Here is a 19,891-nt window from a genome sequence, read left to right on the forward strand (position 1 = left end):
AAGTGAGAGCCCATTGCCCACAGCTGATGCGAATGCGTCATAAATGGGTTAAAGCTGAAAGCAGTGAAGCATTCGATTAATCTAGCTAAGAATATGTTTCCTTTAAAACTACGTAAATATGAGCCAGTTTCAATAATTAAAAAAAAAAACACAAATAATTGAATAGAGTGCTATTTAAATTGATGCAACATATTTTTTTTTATATAATTTAGCGATTCATAAAATTTGTTATCATTTTATGTACAAGTGATTTTAAAGCGTACTATTTAAATCTATTGATTAAATCCTACTTAGAGAAATATGTTAAATAATAAGAAATATGTATGTTAAATAGTGATTCAAGAATTATTCAAAGGACATTGGAATTGTCCACAACAAAAGCCAAGCAAATTTTACTATATGAAAGATAAAGATTAAGAAAAAATAAATAAAGTTTTGGTCTAAAAATATGTATAATGCAAGGAATATTAGGAAAGAATATTAAATATTGAAGCGTTGAATAAAGAAAGTATTTTTTTAATATATTCTTCCAGATTATCAATTTGTATATTTGTTAGTTAGATATAATTTAACGAATTACGCACGATTATTAAAGTTTTTGACAGATGACTTGGAAAAATGATTTGACTACTAGAATAAATATCCCACAATTCAAGACACATAATGGGCAATTTTTTGCAATAGTCAAAATCTGATCAAATTAAAGGTAACATTAAGGGCAATCCGTCATAATGTGTGGAGGAGGCTTAACAGCTACAAAGTGGCTGGATTTCGGGTTCGAGGTAGCCCAGGGCATAGCTGCAGCTGTCTAACGATTGTTAGACGTAGCATAGAGCACAGAGAGCCCGTCAAATGGGCCAAGGATTAAGACGCGTAGAGCGTTTGCCGACGGCAATAGCCACAGACACAGCTTAATGACCGTAATGACCGACAGCAATAAGAGCCAGAGCAGGAGCAACGACAAGGACAACGATGAGGATACGGCTGATAATGTGCATGATACGGGCAAACACATGATGCTGCTGAAAAATTGTACAAATTACTTGAGTCCGGCACAGAAAGCAGAACGAGTCGAAATGTATTCCCACAAATGAAATCATTTCGGACACAATGTTCTGTTTATATAGGATCATTGTGTTGAGGTCCAAGGATGAGTCTCGCAATGTCAGGTGAAGCGGGGTGGCTTGCCATGTCTCCAGCGAAGCGAGTAAGCAACCCCCGCGCCAAGGGCAGCTTTTTATTAATGATTCACAATTTTATGTAGCGCGTATTTATCACATTTGTGTGTGCGACATACACACACACTTACCCAACACATATTCACTCTTGAATAAACGACGGCGACAGGTATTTTGTAAGTAGAAAACTTGACAGACTTGTTTGTGATCCTTTTTTTTTTGTTGTTTGGGTGTGCATATGTGTGTGTGTGTTGGTATTATGACAAACGTGGCCTGTCCTTGCTAAACACAGGCACAGGACACAAGGCAAGCAACAATATACCAAGTAAGGGGCAAGGGGACAAGAGACGGGGTGGGATGTGACTTTTTGGGCGACATGTTTTGCAGTTTTCCGGTTGACCGCAACAAAAGACATGATGTCACGCTGCCTGTGGCAAAGTGTGTGTGCGAGTGTGTCTTGTAACAGCAACTACAATGGCAGCGCGACAGGACAGCCTTTGTCAACACGCACACAGACAAGCGAACACTCTCCTCGTGTCAATTGTAACGTTGTCAAAAGGTCGGGCTTAAGTGACTTTATTAAGCGGTTTAAAAAGGGGCAGGTTACACTCACACATACATATACACAGGTGGAGTCGCACACACATGTGTGTGTGTGTGACACTTGACAAGCTTGCGGCAATCCTGGCAGCTTTTGTTTGCCACTTTGCCGCTGCGACCTCAGGGCACAACTTGTTGGGGGAGCAGTGGATTAGGAGAGACTTAAATGCTACTTTAAATAATTCCACATTTTTATTGACTTAAGACTGAAACTTAATAAGCCGAAATGCGTTTTTAAATTTTAAAAATGTATTACTTGATTTTTAAACATTGCGAATATATAGTATAATAACATATTTATTAATATATATATATAACATATTTATTAATTCTGTAGCTTCAAACACAGATTATCTACGCTCTGATCATAAACCAACAAAAGAAAACAAGTAAGAAAGCTACAGTTGAGTGTGCTCAACTTTAATAAAACCATATTTCCAAAATATACCAAAATAATATACCAAAAATATACTGATGGCTGTATTTGGTACATCGATATTGTATCATATTCAAAATATACCAGATTATCAGCCATAGCAACTAAGACCCGATGACAGAAGAAGTTATTTGCCATACAAAAATATTTCTTAATAAATCTTTACAATCTTAATCTGATTGTAACCAAATTTTCATGAATCACAATTACTGTAGTTAAAATTAAAAGTAACATTTTTGTAACTTCGGCTAAATTACGAAAATTAAACAATTGCCAAATTAGATTTCATTAAAATCTCACAATGAAGAAATGCTTAACTTTTTGAATTTTTGCTAAAATTATTATTCAAAATCTCACAATTCGATGGAATTTTAAAAAAGTCAAAGCAACTAGGACCTGACGTAGGCAATTCGACCATTTTTATCCAATCGAAGCCATATCAACCAAAAATAGAAATCATAAATAGTTTAGTTATTACAGTGGATGCCAAAAATCGCTCTAGCTTTAAAATAACGCTTGTTATTCGATTGTCTTCAATTTGCAGATACGGAAGTGTGCAAAGCAAAAATTAAAAAAAAAAATCTTCATTTGCGTACACAAATATCAAGTGCTGTAAAATAAAAATAAATTTAGACTTTAAAATAAATAAGTTATCGGTCTTTTCCTCAAATATAAAACGTTTAAAATAATTTAATATATAATTTACATCTTCTGCCTTAGTTTATTAAATTCAAAGAAATTTAATTTAATGTATGCTTACAACAGATTCAGCTAATACTCTTATTGTGTTTCTTAAGCTGCTCAACTCCACAGCCGCTTATCACTAAGGATCAGGCACCATAGGACTTGTACGATAAGGACTTCCCACACTCATTAAAAATTTGTACAGAAATGTTCCGCATCTCAACCCCATCAGGGGCGTCAGCGAGAATTTTCTTATCATTACATTTTCATTTAGTCTTCCGCTGTTTTAAATCACTTACATACACTCACATGTGTGTGTTCTTGTGCCTTATAATTTATGGGCCACATGTTACCTGACAAAAGGTAACACGGCTATGAACTGAGAGAAAAAACCGTGAAGTGAAAACAATGCAAGGAAAATTTGAAAATGGTGGCCAGAACGCAAAACATTCTTTTGTTGCCTTTTGGCTAAGAATTTCACGCTGATTTATGAGAGTCGCTAGGAATGCGATTTAATTTTGTTTGTTTTTGTTTTTTTTGGGAATACTTAGAATTAAGTACCGAAAGTAGAAAGCATATTTAATTTTTGTTGACTATTGTAGCTTTAAGCTAAAAGTCAATGACCCAAATCGGTTATCCTTAAGTCGAAAATCAGACAAAGGAGCATCAATATCATCGTCGATGATTCACGAGTTTCATCAAGCACTTGACAAATGAATTAGCGCAATTCACTCTGCAATGGCAGAGGCAATGATGTCGCATACAATGCGTGTCTTTCAATGCAAAAGTCAAAGTGTCAGGCCAAAGTCGAAATAACAGTTCACAGAGCACAAGCTCAATGACAAACTGACAAACAAACAACAGCAGCAACAACAACAACAATCAGCCGCTTCCTGTCGAAACATTGCAAACTTCCGACTGCCAAAGGAACTGGCGAAAACATATGCCGGCGGTGTGGGTAGCTTTGACTTCGACTTCTGCCACAGCTACCAAAGCAAAGCAAACCAAATCCAAATCCGACTCCAGGCAGCGAGTGTAGTTGAAATATTTTTGGTGATTTATTTGCAGCGCGTAGTTTGTGGCATGTTTGCCGACAACAACAGCAACAGCAACGGCAACAGCAACGGCAACAGCAAAGTCAGCGCCAATAAACAAATTGCCGACGCATTTTGTCAGCCTTACGGGCCAGGATTATGTTAAACAAGCAGACCGACTGACTGCCTGCTAGTTTGGCTCTTTGACTTCTTTCTGTCTTTGCTGTCTGTTCGGCTGAGTGGCGCTGTTTTTGGGGTTCACAGTGACTGGCATGTGTTCCTTGGGACCCAACTCTAACACCGACAACAACTTTGTCAAGTGATTTAAATGTGCCGCTTTATAGCGCCACTTAATTTGCCATTGAATTTGAATCAATTTATGTTGAACAGTATGATCTTGCAAATTGGATAAAGGCGCTATTGCTTTCACAAAATACGTTGAGATAGACGATGACTTGAAGATTTTATTGGAAAAGAAATTCATTTGTTGCAAGTGCAGATATTGGTAAATTAAATTATATAAATATTAAAAAGAACTTAGAAATATGAATAAGTTATTTGTTACATAATCACTTTAATTCTAAAACGAGAAAAAAAGTTTCTAGATAGATTAATTAATTTATTAATTGTCTGTGGGTATTGACAGCGTCATATATGAAGTCTCAAATGGTATGTGATCATAGAATTCATAATTTTATATAAAATATACCGTAAGTTGTTACCTGGTGACCTTCTATTTAAATAATTTCGTTATCATATAATTCTTCAACAATTTGACACACTTGTATGCTAGTGAAAGGTGAATGAATTTAACAATTGGCATAGCAATAAAAGTGGCGGTGTTCACTGAAGAAGCTAACAGCACTTCTAGCGACTTGCAGATCTAAGGAAGAAAATTACGGGAGCCTCGAGTCATTGGCAAAATTGTAGTCAGCTTTATTATGGGACGACAGTAGCGCCTGCAGAAAAATAAATCACAGAAAAATGTCTTTAATCTTGGCGCCTGAAGTTGAGCTCTTCGACCTGAGTCGGTAGTCGACTCTTGACTGCCATTGCCACTGCCATGGAAGCTGTTGCACTTGCAGTGTGGCAAGCTGGGACGCCTTAACTCTGACCATACATCATCAGCAGTGCCACGCCCACTTATGAGTGTTTTGTCGCCTTAATTACTAGTCAACGGTTGCGACCGTGTTGTCTATTTGTACAGCATGGCAACTGCAAAATCCCATTCTCAGCGCTGCGTTGCCGTTGCCTACAGTGTTGTGTGCTTTGATGAATGAAGGAAATGCGGCGCACAAAGACACAAGAACAGGCCCTCAGATGATTGCTATGTATATCATTTGTCAAGGAGTGCATTGAATGCACTCATAAGCGCCTGCGGGCCACACAGCGGAAGCTGTAATGAGTTATTCAAGCCAGAAAGCGTCAATTCGTAATTGTCATTAACTAACTCGTCTTTTTTCGAGCCAGTTAAGACAGACTTTGCTACCCACAACAGCTTTCTCACACACATCCACTTCATTCTCGTACCGAGAAGTTGACTTGATAAAACCACTAAAAATAATTTACGACTTTCGAAGGAATTTAAATTTCGACGCCATCGCTCTACCTCAGATATTCAGATACCAGATACTTGGCTCAGATGCTCGAATACTTTTTTTACCGCAACGCGAAAATTTATGTGTGGATTCGCATGTGTAGAACGTCTTCAGCTATTGCTTCAACAACCTGTTTGTGTGCACACTCCCCCACAACTCACATTTGTACACATTTGTACGAGAGTATGTGCACTTGGAGAGGGCTTTTTATTTCCGTTTAGATAAGTTTATTTCATAAGCGACACTAAATTATATGCCAAGAATGTTGTTGTTGCTGGTAGACATCTTGCTTATTGTTCTGCTACTGCTGCTGTCGCTGTTGCTGTCGCTGTTATTGTAATTTATGCAAAAATATTTTCGTTGAAAAATACGATTACCACAACCAAACCCCAATCCAGCTCTAGCTCCTTGAGGCGGCACTCTCTTTCCCTCTCACTCTCTGTATCTCGTTGTCTTTCCCTCACTCTTTCAGAGATGTAACTGCCATATCTGTTGAGGCCTCAGACCCAGTTTCAGTTCACAGTTCCCAGTTCAGGCCCAGCACGTACGAATAGTTTTGATAAATGTTTGACTTGGTTAGCGCATGTTGGCCTTCTCCTTTCGAATAGAAGGCTATAGAAAGGGCACTGCGAGATAATAAAATACACGTTGCAGGTTGGGATTTGACTTGTGGTTGCTTCAGTCGTGCTTTGTTTGCTTAATGTACGAAAGCCACACGTATTTTTATAGCTGCTTATACTAAAATTAATTTTTTTATTTATCACTTTAAAACCATTCACGAAACCTTAAACTAATTTTAGTGAATTTTCAAATTTCACAGTGGAATTTCAAGTATGAGAAGAACTTCTAATTTGTGGCCAAGTTTAATTGAAAGCACATTTTGGGCAGGGGAAAAAGCACAATCACGTAGACAAAAGTGACATCCTCGAGACAGAGACTCGAGGAAAAACTAGAATTTCAGCTGCAATGTCAAAAATGCAATTTCCTAAATAAATCTCTCTCCCCCTCAAGAACACAGCCCCCATCGACTGCAACGACCATTGGACAACAACAACAGCGGAATAGTTTCTATCCTTGTTGTGGGCGTTGCCCAAAAGAGAGTTGAGTGTACTCACGATAGACTTGCAGCGTCTGCAAATCTGCATAGACGCCTACTTTTCCTGGAGGAGAACTTGACTGCGCACAAAACACTGCGCCAAATCGCAGTCAGACAAACCACGCCCCAAAATGCAACACTAAATGACTTTTAAGGGTGAATTTAATAAACGAATTTAGAAGTGAAGCACGAAGCAGCTGAAAATCTGCAAAATAAAAGCATTTTTATTCATGTCCAACAAAGTTGACATTGACAGTTCTAGTATCTTTTATAATTATGCTTCTAAGATGACAAAAATAACAAAGGCAAACAATTTCTTGGGCTTATTAATTTCATTTCTAGTTTTTTATCAAAGATTTACGATGTAATTTGCATGACAGTAAATTTTCATATAATGAATATATTTTATTTGTTACATTGATAAGAAATATTTTTATACCAGCTATCAATAGGCAAAAGGATGTTATAACTTTGTGCCTGCAGGATATGTAGGTAAGAGGCGGAAGGAGTCAACTCCGAACCCATTCAGCGTCAACAGCCGAGGCGATGTCCGTTTGTCCGTATGAAACACTGAATATCTGAAATTTTAAGAGATAAAGCTAAAATTTGTTCGTCAAGTTTGTTTGCCACACCGACTTCTGATCGCATTTTTATACAAATAATAACTACAGTATTTCCGATTATAAGTATTTAGATGCGATCGGATAAACAATGTTGAGGTTATTTATTTTGTATGAAATAAGGCCTATTGCAATCGGGTCATAGTTGATATGGTATATTTTATACTCTATGGTTTATTTTCAATGCAGTACAATATCGACATATATAGCAAATAAAGCTTACGGTATATTTTAGTATTTTTGTGGTATATTGTTGGCATTTATATTTGTAGAATACGGTTTTATTGAAAATGGGTAGCGGGTATCTCACAGTCGAACCCTCTCGACTTTAGATTTCTTACTTGTTTTAATAGATAGATTCATATAATTAAATGCGAAAATTTCATAAACTACTGTTTGTTCGTTGACATGCAAGCATTTATTTTCAGCACGATATAATAATAACATATAATTTATAATATTTTACATGTTTGTTTTCTTAATGGATTAATATTCTGATTCTGAATTATAACGAAATAATAAATAAAATGCCTATATTTAAGCTATCATGTATTTTAACATCAATAGAAAAATTACATGTTAATTTTGTAAAGAAACACTCCCAACGTATCAACTCTACTTCTAGGAATTAGAAAGTTATGATATAACCATAAGGAATTAAAATGTGCGCTTCAAAAGATCATATACTCGTTTGTCGAAGAGAGAGAGAATCTTTAGATTACATTATAAATCCGAAAAATAATTGATGTACTTACAGTATTCCTATTATGCCTAACTATCTATTACAAGAGTTCTAAACCTCTGTTCGTTGCCGTTCCGCTGAATAATTAATAAAGCACCGAAGCCAAAGGGTTAACATATGAGTAAAGTACTAGTAGTTGAACCCACCTGTATAATCAAGTAAGGAGAAGAACGCTTATCGTCTGCCTTTGCAGCTATTAAGCTATAAACTGAGGGAATTACTTGCTAAGAGCGACGAAGGGTGTCTGTCTTCGAGCCAGAATGGGACTCAGACTTAGCCACAGACTCAGACTCAGACTCAGACTTAGAGACTGCAACTGGAACTGTGACGAAGACTGGCTCTTCATGCTTTTAATTATTGTTTACATTAAATGGTCATGAGTCTGGCGAGTCGAGCGAGCACATTGGGCGTAATTCGCGTTTAAGCCACGACCGTGTACTTAAACAACGATTAAGCCCAGCCCAGGCCAGACACAGTGCCTTGTAATTAGCTGTTGCTGCAGCTGGGATCCGATCCCTGTGAGAACTTATCTCATATGTGTTTTGTACTTTTGTATGATCATTTCTATTAGTGGGGCAACAGGTCAATGCGGAATGCGTAATACCCGAATGTCTCGAAAATGTGGAACAACTTGAAATATTGGCACTTCCTGTACCCCTTTAATTTACTTTTAAATGTTGTGGCGACTTTTCAAAAGTTTTTAATTAAACACTTTAGAGTGCCGACTGACTGTGTGGTGTGTGTTGTTTTAAAATTTCGCTTTATCATCGCGGCCTGTGAATTTCTGCACACGTCATTTCCCATTGGCATGAATTTGCATTTTCACCAACTCATTTCAATATCCTTTTGCTTGTTTTCATTGAGTAAACGTTGTGGGGGGCGCACAGACCTAGACCTAGACGACGACTACGACTACGATGTCGACAAGGACGGAAGTCATTTATTTAATATGCGCCGACATTATCCTTTATTATGGCGGTTTTGCATTTCTCTGCCTTATGAGCTGGCACGCCATCCTAGGGGTAAAGCGAGTTCAACTAGAGCCTGTCCTCATGTAGCGTGGTCCTGGGCACTGACGTCTTGATTGGGGCCCTTTTGACTTTTCCATGCTCTAGAGTATGTTATGTGAATTCAATTTTGGTAATGGCTTGGTTGCTTTTTTTATTATTTCAAAATCAATTAAATGCTTTGAAGTATTAAAGTCGTTCTTTCAGAGAATCGATTGAGATTGAGTTAAGATATTAAATATCTTGTTTCTAAAGCTATCATTTTATTTACTTACATATTTTATAACTATACTAATTCATATTAACTAAGTACGTACTCTTTTAGTTTTAATTATTATTATTCTGTTATTGAAATAACGAATACAATTCCATATTGCAATGAGATGAGCCAGAGCAATTAAGACTTTCAGGCTAAAATTTGTAATATAAATAATTACTTATTTGATTCGTTTTTTATTCATAGAAGTTATTTAATTTTGCAATTATTCAAATATTTAATTTAATGTTTTTGTATTAATAGAAGTATGTATAATAATAGTCAATTTTATGCCAATAATGTTAATTAAAATTCTTTTTAACTCAAGTTGAATAATATTCATAAGTAATTTTGTAAATTACATAATCAATGAGGGCTCTTCCTTTAAACAAGCATATTTGTTTTACCATAAAATTGCTCTTTACTTACACTCAATAACTACTACAATAAAAATACGAGGGTCAATAACAGTATCTAAATCGTTTTATGGTCAACATCATTGACATTTTCACGCCCAAGGGAACAAAACTTTTATTGTCTGACAGAAAGTTTTTATTGGCAATTTCTTGGTTTATTATGTTCACTTCACTTTAAGTTTCTGTAAAAGTTATGCACTACATTTTGATAAAGTTGCTTTAATTCTATTTTAGCCAATCATATTTCAATTGTTTCTTTGCTAATTTCTCGTCAAGATTTATGCCTCTTATACGAAATTTAATAAATAAGGGCATATTTCAATATCGAAGTGGAGGCGGGCATCTCTCTCACCCTGAATTCTCCCCTCCATCACTGCATTTCTTTCTGAATTATACACAGATTTGTCGCGCTCTTTGCTATCTGAAGGAATGGAATTGGGGTAAGACTGAGTCTTTAGCATGTCACCAAATTCTCATGTGTCTTCGTAGTACACAACTTTTCCCTTCCTATCGCAGCTTCCACAAAAGGTCTGCTTCTTGGCTTCCTTTTGGGGATTTTTCTTTTCTCGGCCATGGACACATAAATCATTATTGTCGCTGCGTTTATTTTGACTTTGACAGCACAAACACTTATGTATTTTGCTGAGCATCTCTCTATGAGCATTTCTCTGTGTGTGTGAGGCAAGACAAAGCCATTATAACAATTTAATGTCTGTTAAATTTGACTTTAAAATTGTGCTTCAAATACCGAATATTCATTTCTCTCGTCTCGCTTTTGTTCGTTATCGCAATCTGAGGACATGTTTGGGTCCATTTAATTAATACATTTTATAAATCATAAGTATCCTTCAAGCTATAACCCAGCTTCCATTTATGCTGACTGCACCCACAACTTTTCATGCCGGACATCGTTGGACATTTGCTAAATGACCACAACACTTAGGCCAAGATTTATAATAGCCGAGTTGTTGTTTACTTTTCACTGCACCGGGAGAGCAGCAGACTTGAAGGGGGTCTCGCAATGTGCACACTTCATTTAGCCGCATGCCTTTTGGCCCAAACGCCTCATTCCATTGGCATTGGCAACCGTAAACCATTCTCCAGCATACCGGACCAAATTACAAGCGTTGATTAGTTTGCTTAGCTAAAAAATAAAACCCCACACCGAGCTGTTGGATGAGTTTAAAACACAATGTAAGCGCAAAAAAACAGAGCCAGAGTTATTTGTAATAAATTTAAGTGTGTGCTCGGACTCTGACTTGGACCAACAGCAAAAAGGTAACACCCCAAGTTACAGTTTCTAATTTATGACAAATGCACATGTTCGTCTTAAAGTTTGCGGGCCTGAACCTAGACCTGTGGACCTGCACAAGCCGCACACAAAACTTATTTCTCAATGGGTTTTGTGGTTTCATAATGCCCTGCTCTCTGTTGTGATTTTCAATTTTCTAAAATTTGCATACCAAAGTGTTGCGCAAATTTTTGTAGTGTTTTTTAGAGTCTCGAGTTTCTGCAATATGATAAATGGCCGAGCAGGCGGATCGAAATATGAGGCTGTGCAAGAAATGTTTATTTCAAATAGTATTTGCAATTGCAAATCTGATTTATATTTTAAATAGTTTTTTAAAGTTATTTCTATTTATTTTATTATTTACACGTTTCTTATTTTTATACAATCATTACAGAACTATTTATTATTCTTAAACATTTAGTGGCGATCAGATAAAATTTTTAAAAGTTATTTAAGAAATACTTTTGTATGGCAATAACGCCAACAGTAATCGGATCTAAGCTGTTCTAGCTGATAATCTGGGATATTTTGTACTCTATAGTATATTTTGAATGTAGGACAATATCGTTATACCAAATATAGCTTTCTGTATATTTGTTAAATATGGTTTTCTTAAAAAATGGGTAGCGGGTATATCACAGTCGAGCTCAGTCAACTGTTGCTTTCTTATTTGATTATATTTATGTTATTTGAGACTAAATATTAACTATTATTAAAATTATTCCGAAATTTCTTAAGATTACTTCACAGTTGATTTAAGGATTGAACAAATTATACTAATTTCTTGTTTATCAAATGATAGTGTTTTTTATGTACTAAAGTATTACTATACAAACATACATAAATACAGTATAAGTATTATTTAGTATTTTACGAAAAATTTTTAAGTACTGTGTAACAACAATTGCTATCGGGCTGAGCAATCTGAGACACGCCTCTGTCTCAGTGTTGTTGCTCCTCATCAGTGCCAAAAACTATTTTCAATTACTAAACTGTGAGGGCAGAGGAGCACACCTCGAAAGTTCATGTGGATAGTAGATGTCGCAAAAAAGATGGCATAACAATTTAATCACAGCATGTGGTCGGAATATCAAATTTTCGTATCGAAAACGTATAACTCAATGGTATTGGACTCGGCAATGGCAAAAGTCAGCAATTACTTAAAACGGCGCGGCGTGTGTTTTGTCTCTAAAAAGCAGCGCAGCCGGCACAAAAGGATAATAGTGCTGAGACCAACGAATTTTGCCCGCTAGTTTTGGAATGTGGTCCAACTTGGCATATATTTATTTATAGAAAAGCATTTCGGTGGCATTCTGTGGAAGCAGAAGATGCCCATAAATCACTCGACAGGGCCAGCAAAAGGATGTGAATTATATACAAGTAATTTGACATGCCCGCTTGCTTGTGGGCGCCAAGGACACGGGGGTTGCATGTCCTCGCAGCGCGAGACGATGCCAGAGCAGCAGATAAGCATAACTAGCAAATATTTCGGTGACTTTTTTAGACCCCAACCAGCATTCACACAAAAGTCACGAGTCTATCTGGCCTAGAGCTGAAACGATAGTCGTGACTGATGCTTTGTGTCACGAATATTCTTTTGAGCTCTTTAATATTAATTTTCTACAAAATGTATTACTAACCAGGTCATTATATACGTATATTGTTATTTCTTTTTCTGAGAATATTTCAGACTATAAAGTCACGAGTTTAAATGGACAAGAGATGAAACATTGAGATTGCGTGCTTTACGAGTCACGAATATTCTAATTTTCTTTCCAATTCTAATTTTAATATATATCTTGGCTCGATTTTTAATTTTAGATGATTCTGTTAGGCCCCAAGGTTTTTCACTTTATAGATAAAATGATAGGCGTGCTTTCCGATGTGTATTAAAAATATTTTATTAAATATGGATTATTCATAAGTATCCTCCCATTGAACTATTTCAAATTATCAAAAACGTATTTTTGGTGATTCTTTTCTCAATCAGCATATACCCAAAAGTGAGTCTATCTAATCTATAACTGAAAGGATAGTAAAATGAATACTCTTCCGTGTTTTACAAAAATTCGTTTTAGTATACACTATTAGTATTTTTTATCTCATGGCTCCATCTTAAATTATTTAGAGAACAACATATTACATTTTAAATTGATGAAGTGTGCAAGTGAAATTATAATTACAAACTAAAAATTACATTTATATCAAATAATTCACTTTACTGGCAGTATTCATTCAAGTGTAATGACTGAATATATGAATGATATTGAATGTCGAGTACTCATCGCATTACATTCTTTTAATTAGCATTAATGCCATACTTATGTACATATATGTATATGGATATAGGTTCCTGTTCGTTTTGAATTTTAAATCAGCTCTAAGTACGAGTTATATGTCATTTCTGTGTGTATTTGTCTGTTCGTGGTCAGTCTGCAGACTAGAATATTGGCTATTCATGAAATGCTTTTTAAAATTATGTCATTAACATTGCTACTTGCGCCGGGACTGGTTTGACTTTGACTTTGGCTGAGACTCAGACTGAAGCTCTGAATCTGGCTTTGGCTTTGCTTCTAGCTTAGTTATGGGCTTTCGAAAGACCCCAGCCGGTTGTACGAGTAAATTCTCGTACTCGTAATTATGGCATATTTTAATTGTCTGCATTTAGAAATTGCTATTGAAATAGTATTGGCATTAAACGCTTGTAAATAGCGTTTTACAATTATTTCATTAGATGAGGTTCTTTTAATGAGTTTCAGCCTTTAATACACTTTGTGCGTTAAATGAAATACATAAAATAGCTGACTACTACACTTCAATCAGCAAAGCCAAATAGAAATAGTTCATAAAAATTAATAACCTAGGCTAATACATACATATATTTTTTTCAATATATCATATCTATGATTTCAAACAGACATAATTAAAATCGATCAATATAAATTCAAATGATTTTAAACAATTAATGACATATAAATTCTAAAAAAGAAAATATTAAAACATTTACTTTTTTAAATCATTAGTAATAATATATCACTTTAAAAGTGCTGCCCATTTCTCTAAAAACTTTTATATTACTTCGGTTTAATTATGATAACATTTTAATAACTAGAAAGTCTTTATAAGGTTACATCTAGTTCTTGCCTAAAAAAAATATTTGTTCAATAAAGTTCACTATAACAAATTTTATTTTTCCATGTCAGAAACTCAGAAGCTTAATTTATATGAACAATAAAACTTATGGAGACATTGAAAAATCGGCCCTTTAACCAATTAAGAAAATAATTTTATATAACGATGATACGAATAGATACAATTTTTAACTGTTTTACTTTAGGGGATTGAACACGGTTTTATTATGATAAATGCATACTGGCTGTCTACATAAATTGTGGATGTATTGGCAATTGTTTTTCCTAAACTCAAGGCAGAAAATTTCAAGATACGCCATAAAACTGAAGCAAATGAATTTACTATGGAACTAATTTACATTTTAATGAATTGTTCAGTTCCTCTGTTCAGTTTCTAACATATACTGACTTGCCTTTTCCAGTTTTAATTCCGTTGCCAATGAGTCGAAAACTTGGGTATTTTCTAACGCTCCTTTTAGCGTTAAGTCAGATGTTGGGATTCACAGCTGGTGAAGCGATTGCCTTGAATCCAAAGAATCTAAGTGGTGTACTTCACAGCAATGACTTGGTGCTGATTCTCTTCTATTCAGAGCAATGCAGATATAGCATGCAATTCATGCCCGTCTTCGATGCAGCTGCTGATCAATTGAGGGCAGAGTTTGGTGACAACGGCAAGGTCTCATTGGCGAAGCTCGATTGCGCAGCTTATTCTAGTTTGGAGGATAGATTCAATATTGGTAAATATCCAACAATACGGATATTCCGATTTGGTCGAGTTGGAAAGATCGAATATCGCGGAGAACGTACATTGGATGCACTTATTCAATTCATTCACAAGGAACTCCGGGATCCCATAGAAGAGTTCTGTTCAATGAGTGATCTGCAGCAACAGAAAAATCAAAAGAATCTCGTACTTGGATACTTTGAGAGTAGCAACCACCTGGAGTACGAAGTATTTCGCAAGACTTCTCTTGCTCTGCGAGATTATCATTGCCGTTTTTATGTCAGTTTCGGAGATTCTGCCAAGTCCTTGAATCCATCTGGTAGAAATAAAATTGTCTTCCAAAAGAATTTGGCTCTCGCTGAAGAAGAGGAACTCTCTAGCGACTATAATGGAAGCATGTCTGGCTTCAGTGAAATGTACAAATGGATCCATGACAAATGTAAACCGATTTTTCGCGAACTAACCTTCGACAATGCCGAGGAGATCTCTGAAGAGGGACGTCCCTGGGTGATACTTTTCCACCAACAAAGTGATGTGAAATCGGGCCATGAATTAGAGAAGGTTATTCGAATGGAACTTATGGATGAATTGGATAAAGTCAACTTTGTCTCCGTCGATGCAACGACATTTGACTTTCTTTTTTGACATTGATCGAACAGAAGAAGAGTTGCCCGTAATATTTATCGATTCGGTCGTACACATGTATGAGTTTCCCAAATTCGAGGATATTTATATACCGGGCAAACTGAAGCAATTCATTCGTAATCTATACACGGGCCAACTTCATATATCGCATCATGTTGAGGAGTTTTTAGCTGACAAAAGTGATGAGGAAGATGATAATCATAATCAAATTATACCTACTAAAATAGAAGTATCAACTCTGGCAATGCAGGAGGAAGCAACAACAACCAAAACACGACATAAATCAAAACTTAAGGATTACTTGCCATCAAGAAATCGCTATACTATGAGAGATGAATTGTAAGAAGAAAAGAGTTATTAATAATATTTTCAATGTGCAAATTTGAGCATTTCTTTCTTTCACTTATAAAGTAAGAGCTTTAATTATGATTTTATAGGAATTACTAATCCAATGTCCAAGTATGAAAATATTTGCACATAAGCCATATTTGCTGGCATTGGCATTCATAATAAGTGGAAGTACGTGGGGAGCAGCAAAATGTGGCATAGGGATGCATAGGATGCTTGCTCCTAGTTCGGCATTTGATGCCTCTTTATGGCTACTGCGACAAATCGAACACCAGCCAATATGGACATGGCTCGCCATTGAGAACCAACTAAAGACGGGGCACGTGTCTTCTTCAAGCGAGACTTCATGGTTGATGCTTCTTAGTTGCTTCGTTGCTTGGATGCTTGGTTGCTTGTTGTTGATTCCAGGAACCAACCAACGACAGTGGCTAACAAAGTATCGCAACCATTTGAATACGCAGCAAGGAGTCTGATACAGCAATGTTAATGAACTCATTAGTCAATCAAACTGACAGTGAAATAAAAAGTCTGTCTAGCAGGAACTGTGACTAGAAACTATAACTCAAATCCTTGGGGGTATCGCCTGAAAAGGCAGCGCCACACAGACCAAACACTTTTACTCATAAATTGTCATAATTATTAATAAATTTATGGACTTATTGCAGCATGAGACTGCCTTAAAGAGATTGGACATGGTAGTCCGAACAGAACCAAAACCGAATCGAATCGAATCGCGTCGAGTCGTGTTGTGTCGAATCATTGCTGCGTCCAGATTGGAAAACAGTTGGCTCCAACTCGGTTGCATCTAATGAGCGTCAATAGCGCGTGCCACGCGCATGTGCCAAATGCGGCACCTTCTGCTGTCCTGTCCTGGCCCGGTCTGGCTTGGCTTGGCTTGACTTGACTTGGCCTCCACTGCAATTACAGAGTTTTCCATAGTCGGCCTGACGTTACTCGCGTACTCTTTTTGGTGCGCCTCGCTGGCAGCTGCTGCCACCAAAAAGGTGTTGCATCTTTGGCCCGACCATGCCCACCATAAATAACTGCCAATAAATGTCAACGTTTTTGGGGCGCATTAACATAGTGGAGAGAAGGAGCTAAGCTGATTCCGTTGACAGCTGACTGTTTGACTGTTGACTGATGGCTCACAACGAATCTGCGAATCCAACAAAGCTGTCATCTCTAAAAGTATCTGTATCTCTGCCTGCTAATGTATCTGTATCTGCTGCTGCTGCTGCTCTATGACCATCCATCGCTGTCAGCGCTGTCTGGCGCAATTGATTTAATCACCTTTTAATCGCCTACGCCTCAGTTGCATTACTCTGATGCCCAATTACCTGCGGACTGAAGCCTCAATGCTCCCAGCTTCATCGTTAGCTCCGCCAAATTGCCGGGTTCTTCAGTCGCCTCATCAGCGATTGCCGCGGAAGTCACGTGCGGAAGTTTTCTTTTATTTTCAAGTACTATGTTTTTAGACTTTCCCCGTTTGTGAGCCAACATGCAAGTTCTATATTAAACCTAATTTGGCTTCCGTTTAACATTTACACACTTTGATTTTCCGTTGAAATTAACCTACATTTCATAGAGCGTGTTGCACATTTAACTCCAACTAAAGCAAAATTACATTAATTTGTCTGAATCGAACAATGGGTTATAATCCAATTGTGAATTACAATGAAAAGTTTGTAATGGAAATATAACAAATATGTATAAATATTTGGATTAGGTCACATCTTTATAAAAAAAAGATTTTTTTAAGATGTATAATTCATAAAAAATAGTTATTGCTATGAGTTCAATCTGATATATAATAGTCAGTACTAATTAAAAATTCATAATAATAATTCAACATATTTCAGTTTTATTTGTTTGTTGCTCAACAGTAGTTTTAGTTACATTAAACCCTATATGAGGGACTTAAGTGGCATTCTACAATAATATACAAGGATTATATTTATATCTAAGAATTTAAGATTAATTTGATTGTCACTTCAAAATCGAATCCAATAATGTTTTAAATACTCAATTAATGCAAAAAAGTTTAATACAGGCTTTAAATATATCTAGATAAGTCTGAATATATTTAATCAAAGCAAGTTTCACTCAACTTTAAACTTGATCTAAGGTCCACCAGGGTGGAGCAAAGAACAGAAGTAACCAATTACAGTTAGAATAATGACGTAAAAAAAGCAGATTGATGTAAAGACAAACACAAATACAATTGCAACTGCAATTCCGATTGCGATTGTGATTGCAATTGCACAATGTGTGATATTTCAATTAAAACTTAACGGCACAAGTCATTAAATGACAAATACAACAAAACCAAACATAAACAACAACAACAGTGAATGGTTGTATGGTGAGTATACTCAACATATTCAAAGTTGTGCACGACGACGACGACGACGACGACGTCGGCAATCAAATGCGCTGATTCCAATTTCAGGTTGGCTGCAAAAAGCGTTGAAGCGCGTACGAAAAAAAACACAAACAAAACGTTTTTGTTTAATTAAATTAACAAAATACGCGACCGATAACAAAACAAAAACTCGAATATTTTGCAAGCCAACAACAACTACACGTGTTGTCGTTGTCTGCACTGTCACTCGAAGAGAGCAGAGAGCCACATTGCGCTCTCTTAAAGCATAGGCTCTGCTCCTCACACTGCTTGCAAGCTCGCTCGCTGGCTGCTGCTCTCTCGCTCACAGTGTCCCAATGATAAAGCTGTTTCAACTGTTTTCAAGTCCACTGTCTTGCCTCTCGCTCGCACTTGTGCGCTGCAAAAGCACACAGCGCAGCCATCTCGCTTGCCGACTGGTTTCAACCCGTTTCCACCAATCGGCAAAAAAGCGGCTCGAACCCCATCTGCTCGCCATGTGCGCATAAAAAAGGCGGAGCACTGATGTTCCCTCTCGTTGCCGTGCCCCGCCGTGCCCCACTGTGCAGTGTGTTTCAATTGTATATCAACTCAGCTCCATCGTAGTGCCTTGGCCCTATGGCAGCGCTGTTCTGTTCCTGCGCCATTGCAGCGTTGCCAGCCAGTCTGTCATCCAATTTGGTGTCCATGACCAACCATGACGATGATTCCTACCTCAAACTCCCGATTTCGACTCCCAGCAGCAACTGAACTAAACAGAACAGAACTGTTGCGGTTTTCCATTTCGACATTTCGCTCGCATCGTCGATGGCGTCGCACATCTGTTTCAATCCTGTTCCCGTTGCAATTCTTCTGCGGTTTCCTCAAGTCATTTTCCAAAATGTGATTTCCACTGTTAACTTTTCGTTTTCAATAGCTGTTTTGTGCACATGTTAAGCCATTTTTTTAAGCTTTCACACGCAACGTTTAAAGTTGTGGTTAAAAATATTGTTTTGGAGTGATTATAATTTGAATTATTATATCTACAAAACGGAAATAAAATATTTTGAGGTTCGATTTAAGTAGATATATAGAGACAGACTAGAAAATTGTTTTGTATAGATACAGTTTTTCATATTTTAGATGCAAAAAAAACATTCTGAGTCTTTCGCATATAGTATAAAAGATGTTAATTACAACAATATATAAAATGAATTAAAATAAATCTTTTTTTTTAAAAAGTGAATTATACATAAAACGTTTTAAATTTCAATATGATAATAATGTTTAATAAATTTAATAATTGAGAAGTTATTAGAGAAATTCTGCTTGTACATATCTATAAATATTTCGAAAATTTTGAGGATAAAGTTATCGCTGTTAAGTGTTAATCTTTGAAGGTCAATTTTCATTTTATTATTATTCTAGTTATAATCTTTTGAATTAATATTGTAAATATGAACAATCCAAACCATAAAACTGGCCCCAAATCCCCTGTGTGGTATTCAAAGAATATAAAGTTGGTAAAAATTACATTGATGACAATGCAAACAAGTCAAATGACAGCCAAAGGGCGATAAGGAAAATGATTATTGCACTTAAACAAATGGAAATGGAAATTAAAATTGGCACGAAATGCAGCTAAAGTCGAGACAAATGGCAGAACATTAAAAATGTTACGTAATTATTTTGTCATTTTTTTGTGTAGACTGATTGAGTGAAATAA

General features: G+C 36.3%; 1 protein-coding gene across 1 annotated transcript; it reads left to right on the plus strand.

Annotated features, from left to right (window-relative positions):
- Positions 1-923: 923 nt before the first annotated feature.
- On the plus strand, positions 924-15,458 carry LOC133836667 (endoplasmic reticulum resident protein 44). Its single transcript, XM_062267259.1, has 2 exons — positions 924-1,032; positions 14,569-15,458. Exons 1-2 carry the CDS (start codon positions 924-926, stop codon positions 15,456-15,458), a joined length of 999 nt encoding a protein of 332 aa, XP_062123243.1.
- The last annotated feature ends 4,433 nt before the right edge of the window (positions 15,459-19,891 follow it).

The sequence above is a fragment of the Drosophila sulfurigaster genome, chromosome 2R, assembly GCF_023558435.1.
Source record: "Drosophila sulfurigaster albostrigata strain 15112-1811.04 chromosome 2R, ASM2355843v2, whole genome shotgun sequence".
NCBI classification, from domain to species: Eukaryota; Metazoa; Arthropoda; class Insecta; order Diptera; family Drosophilidae; genus Drosophila; species Drosophila sulfurigaster.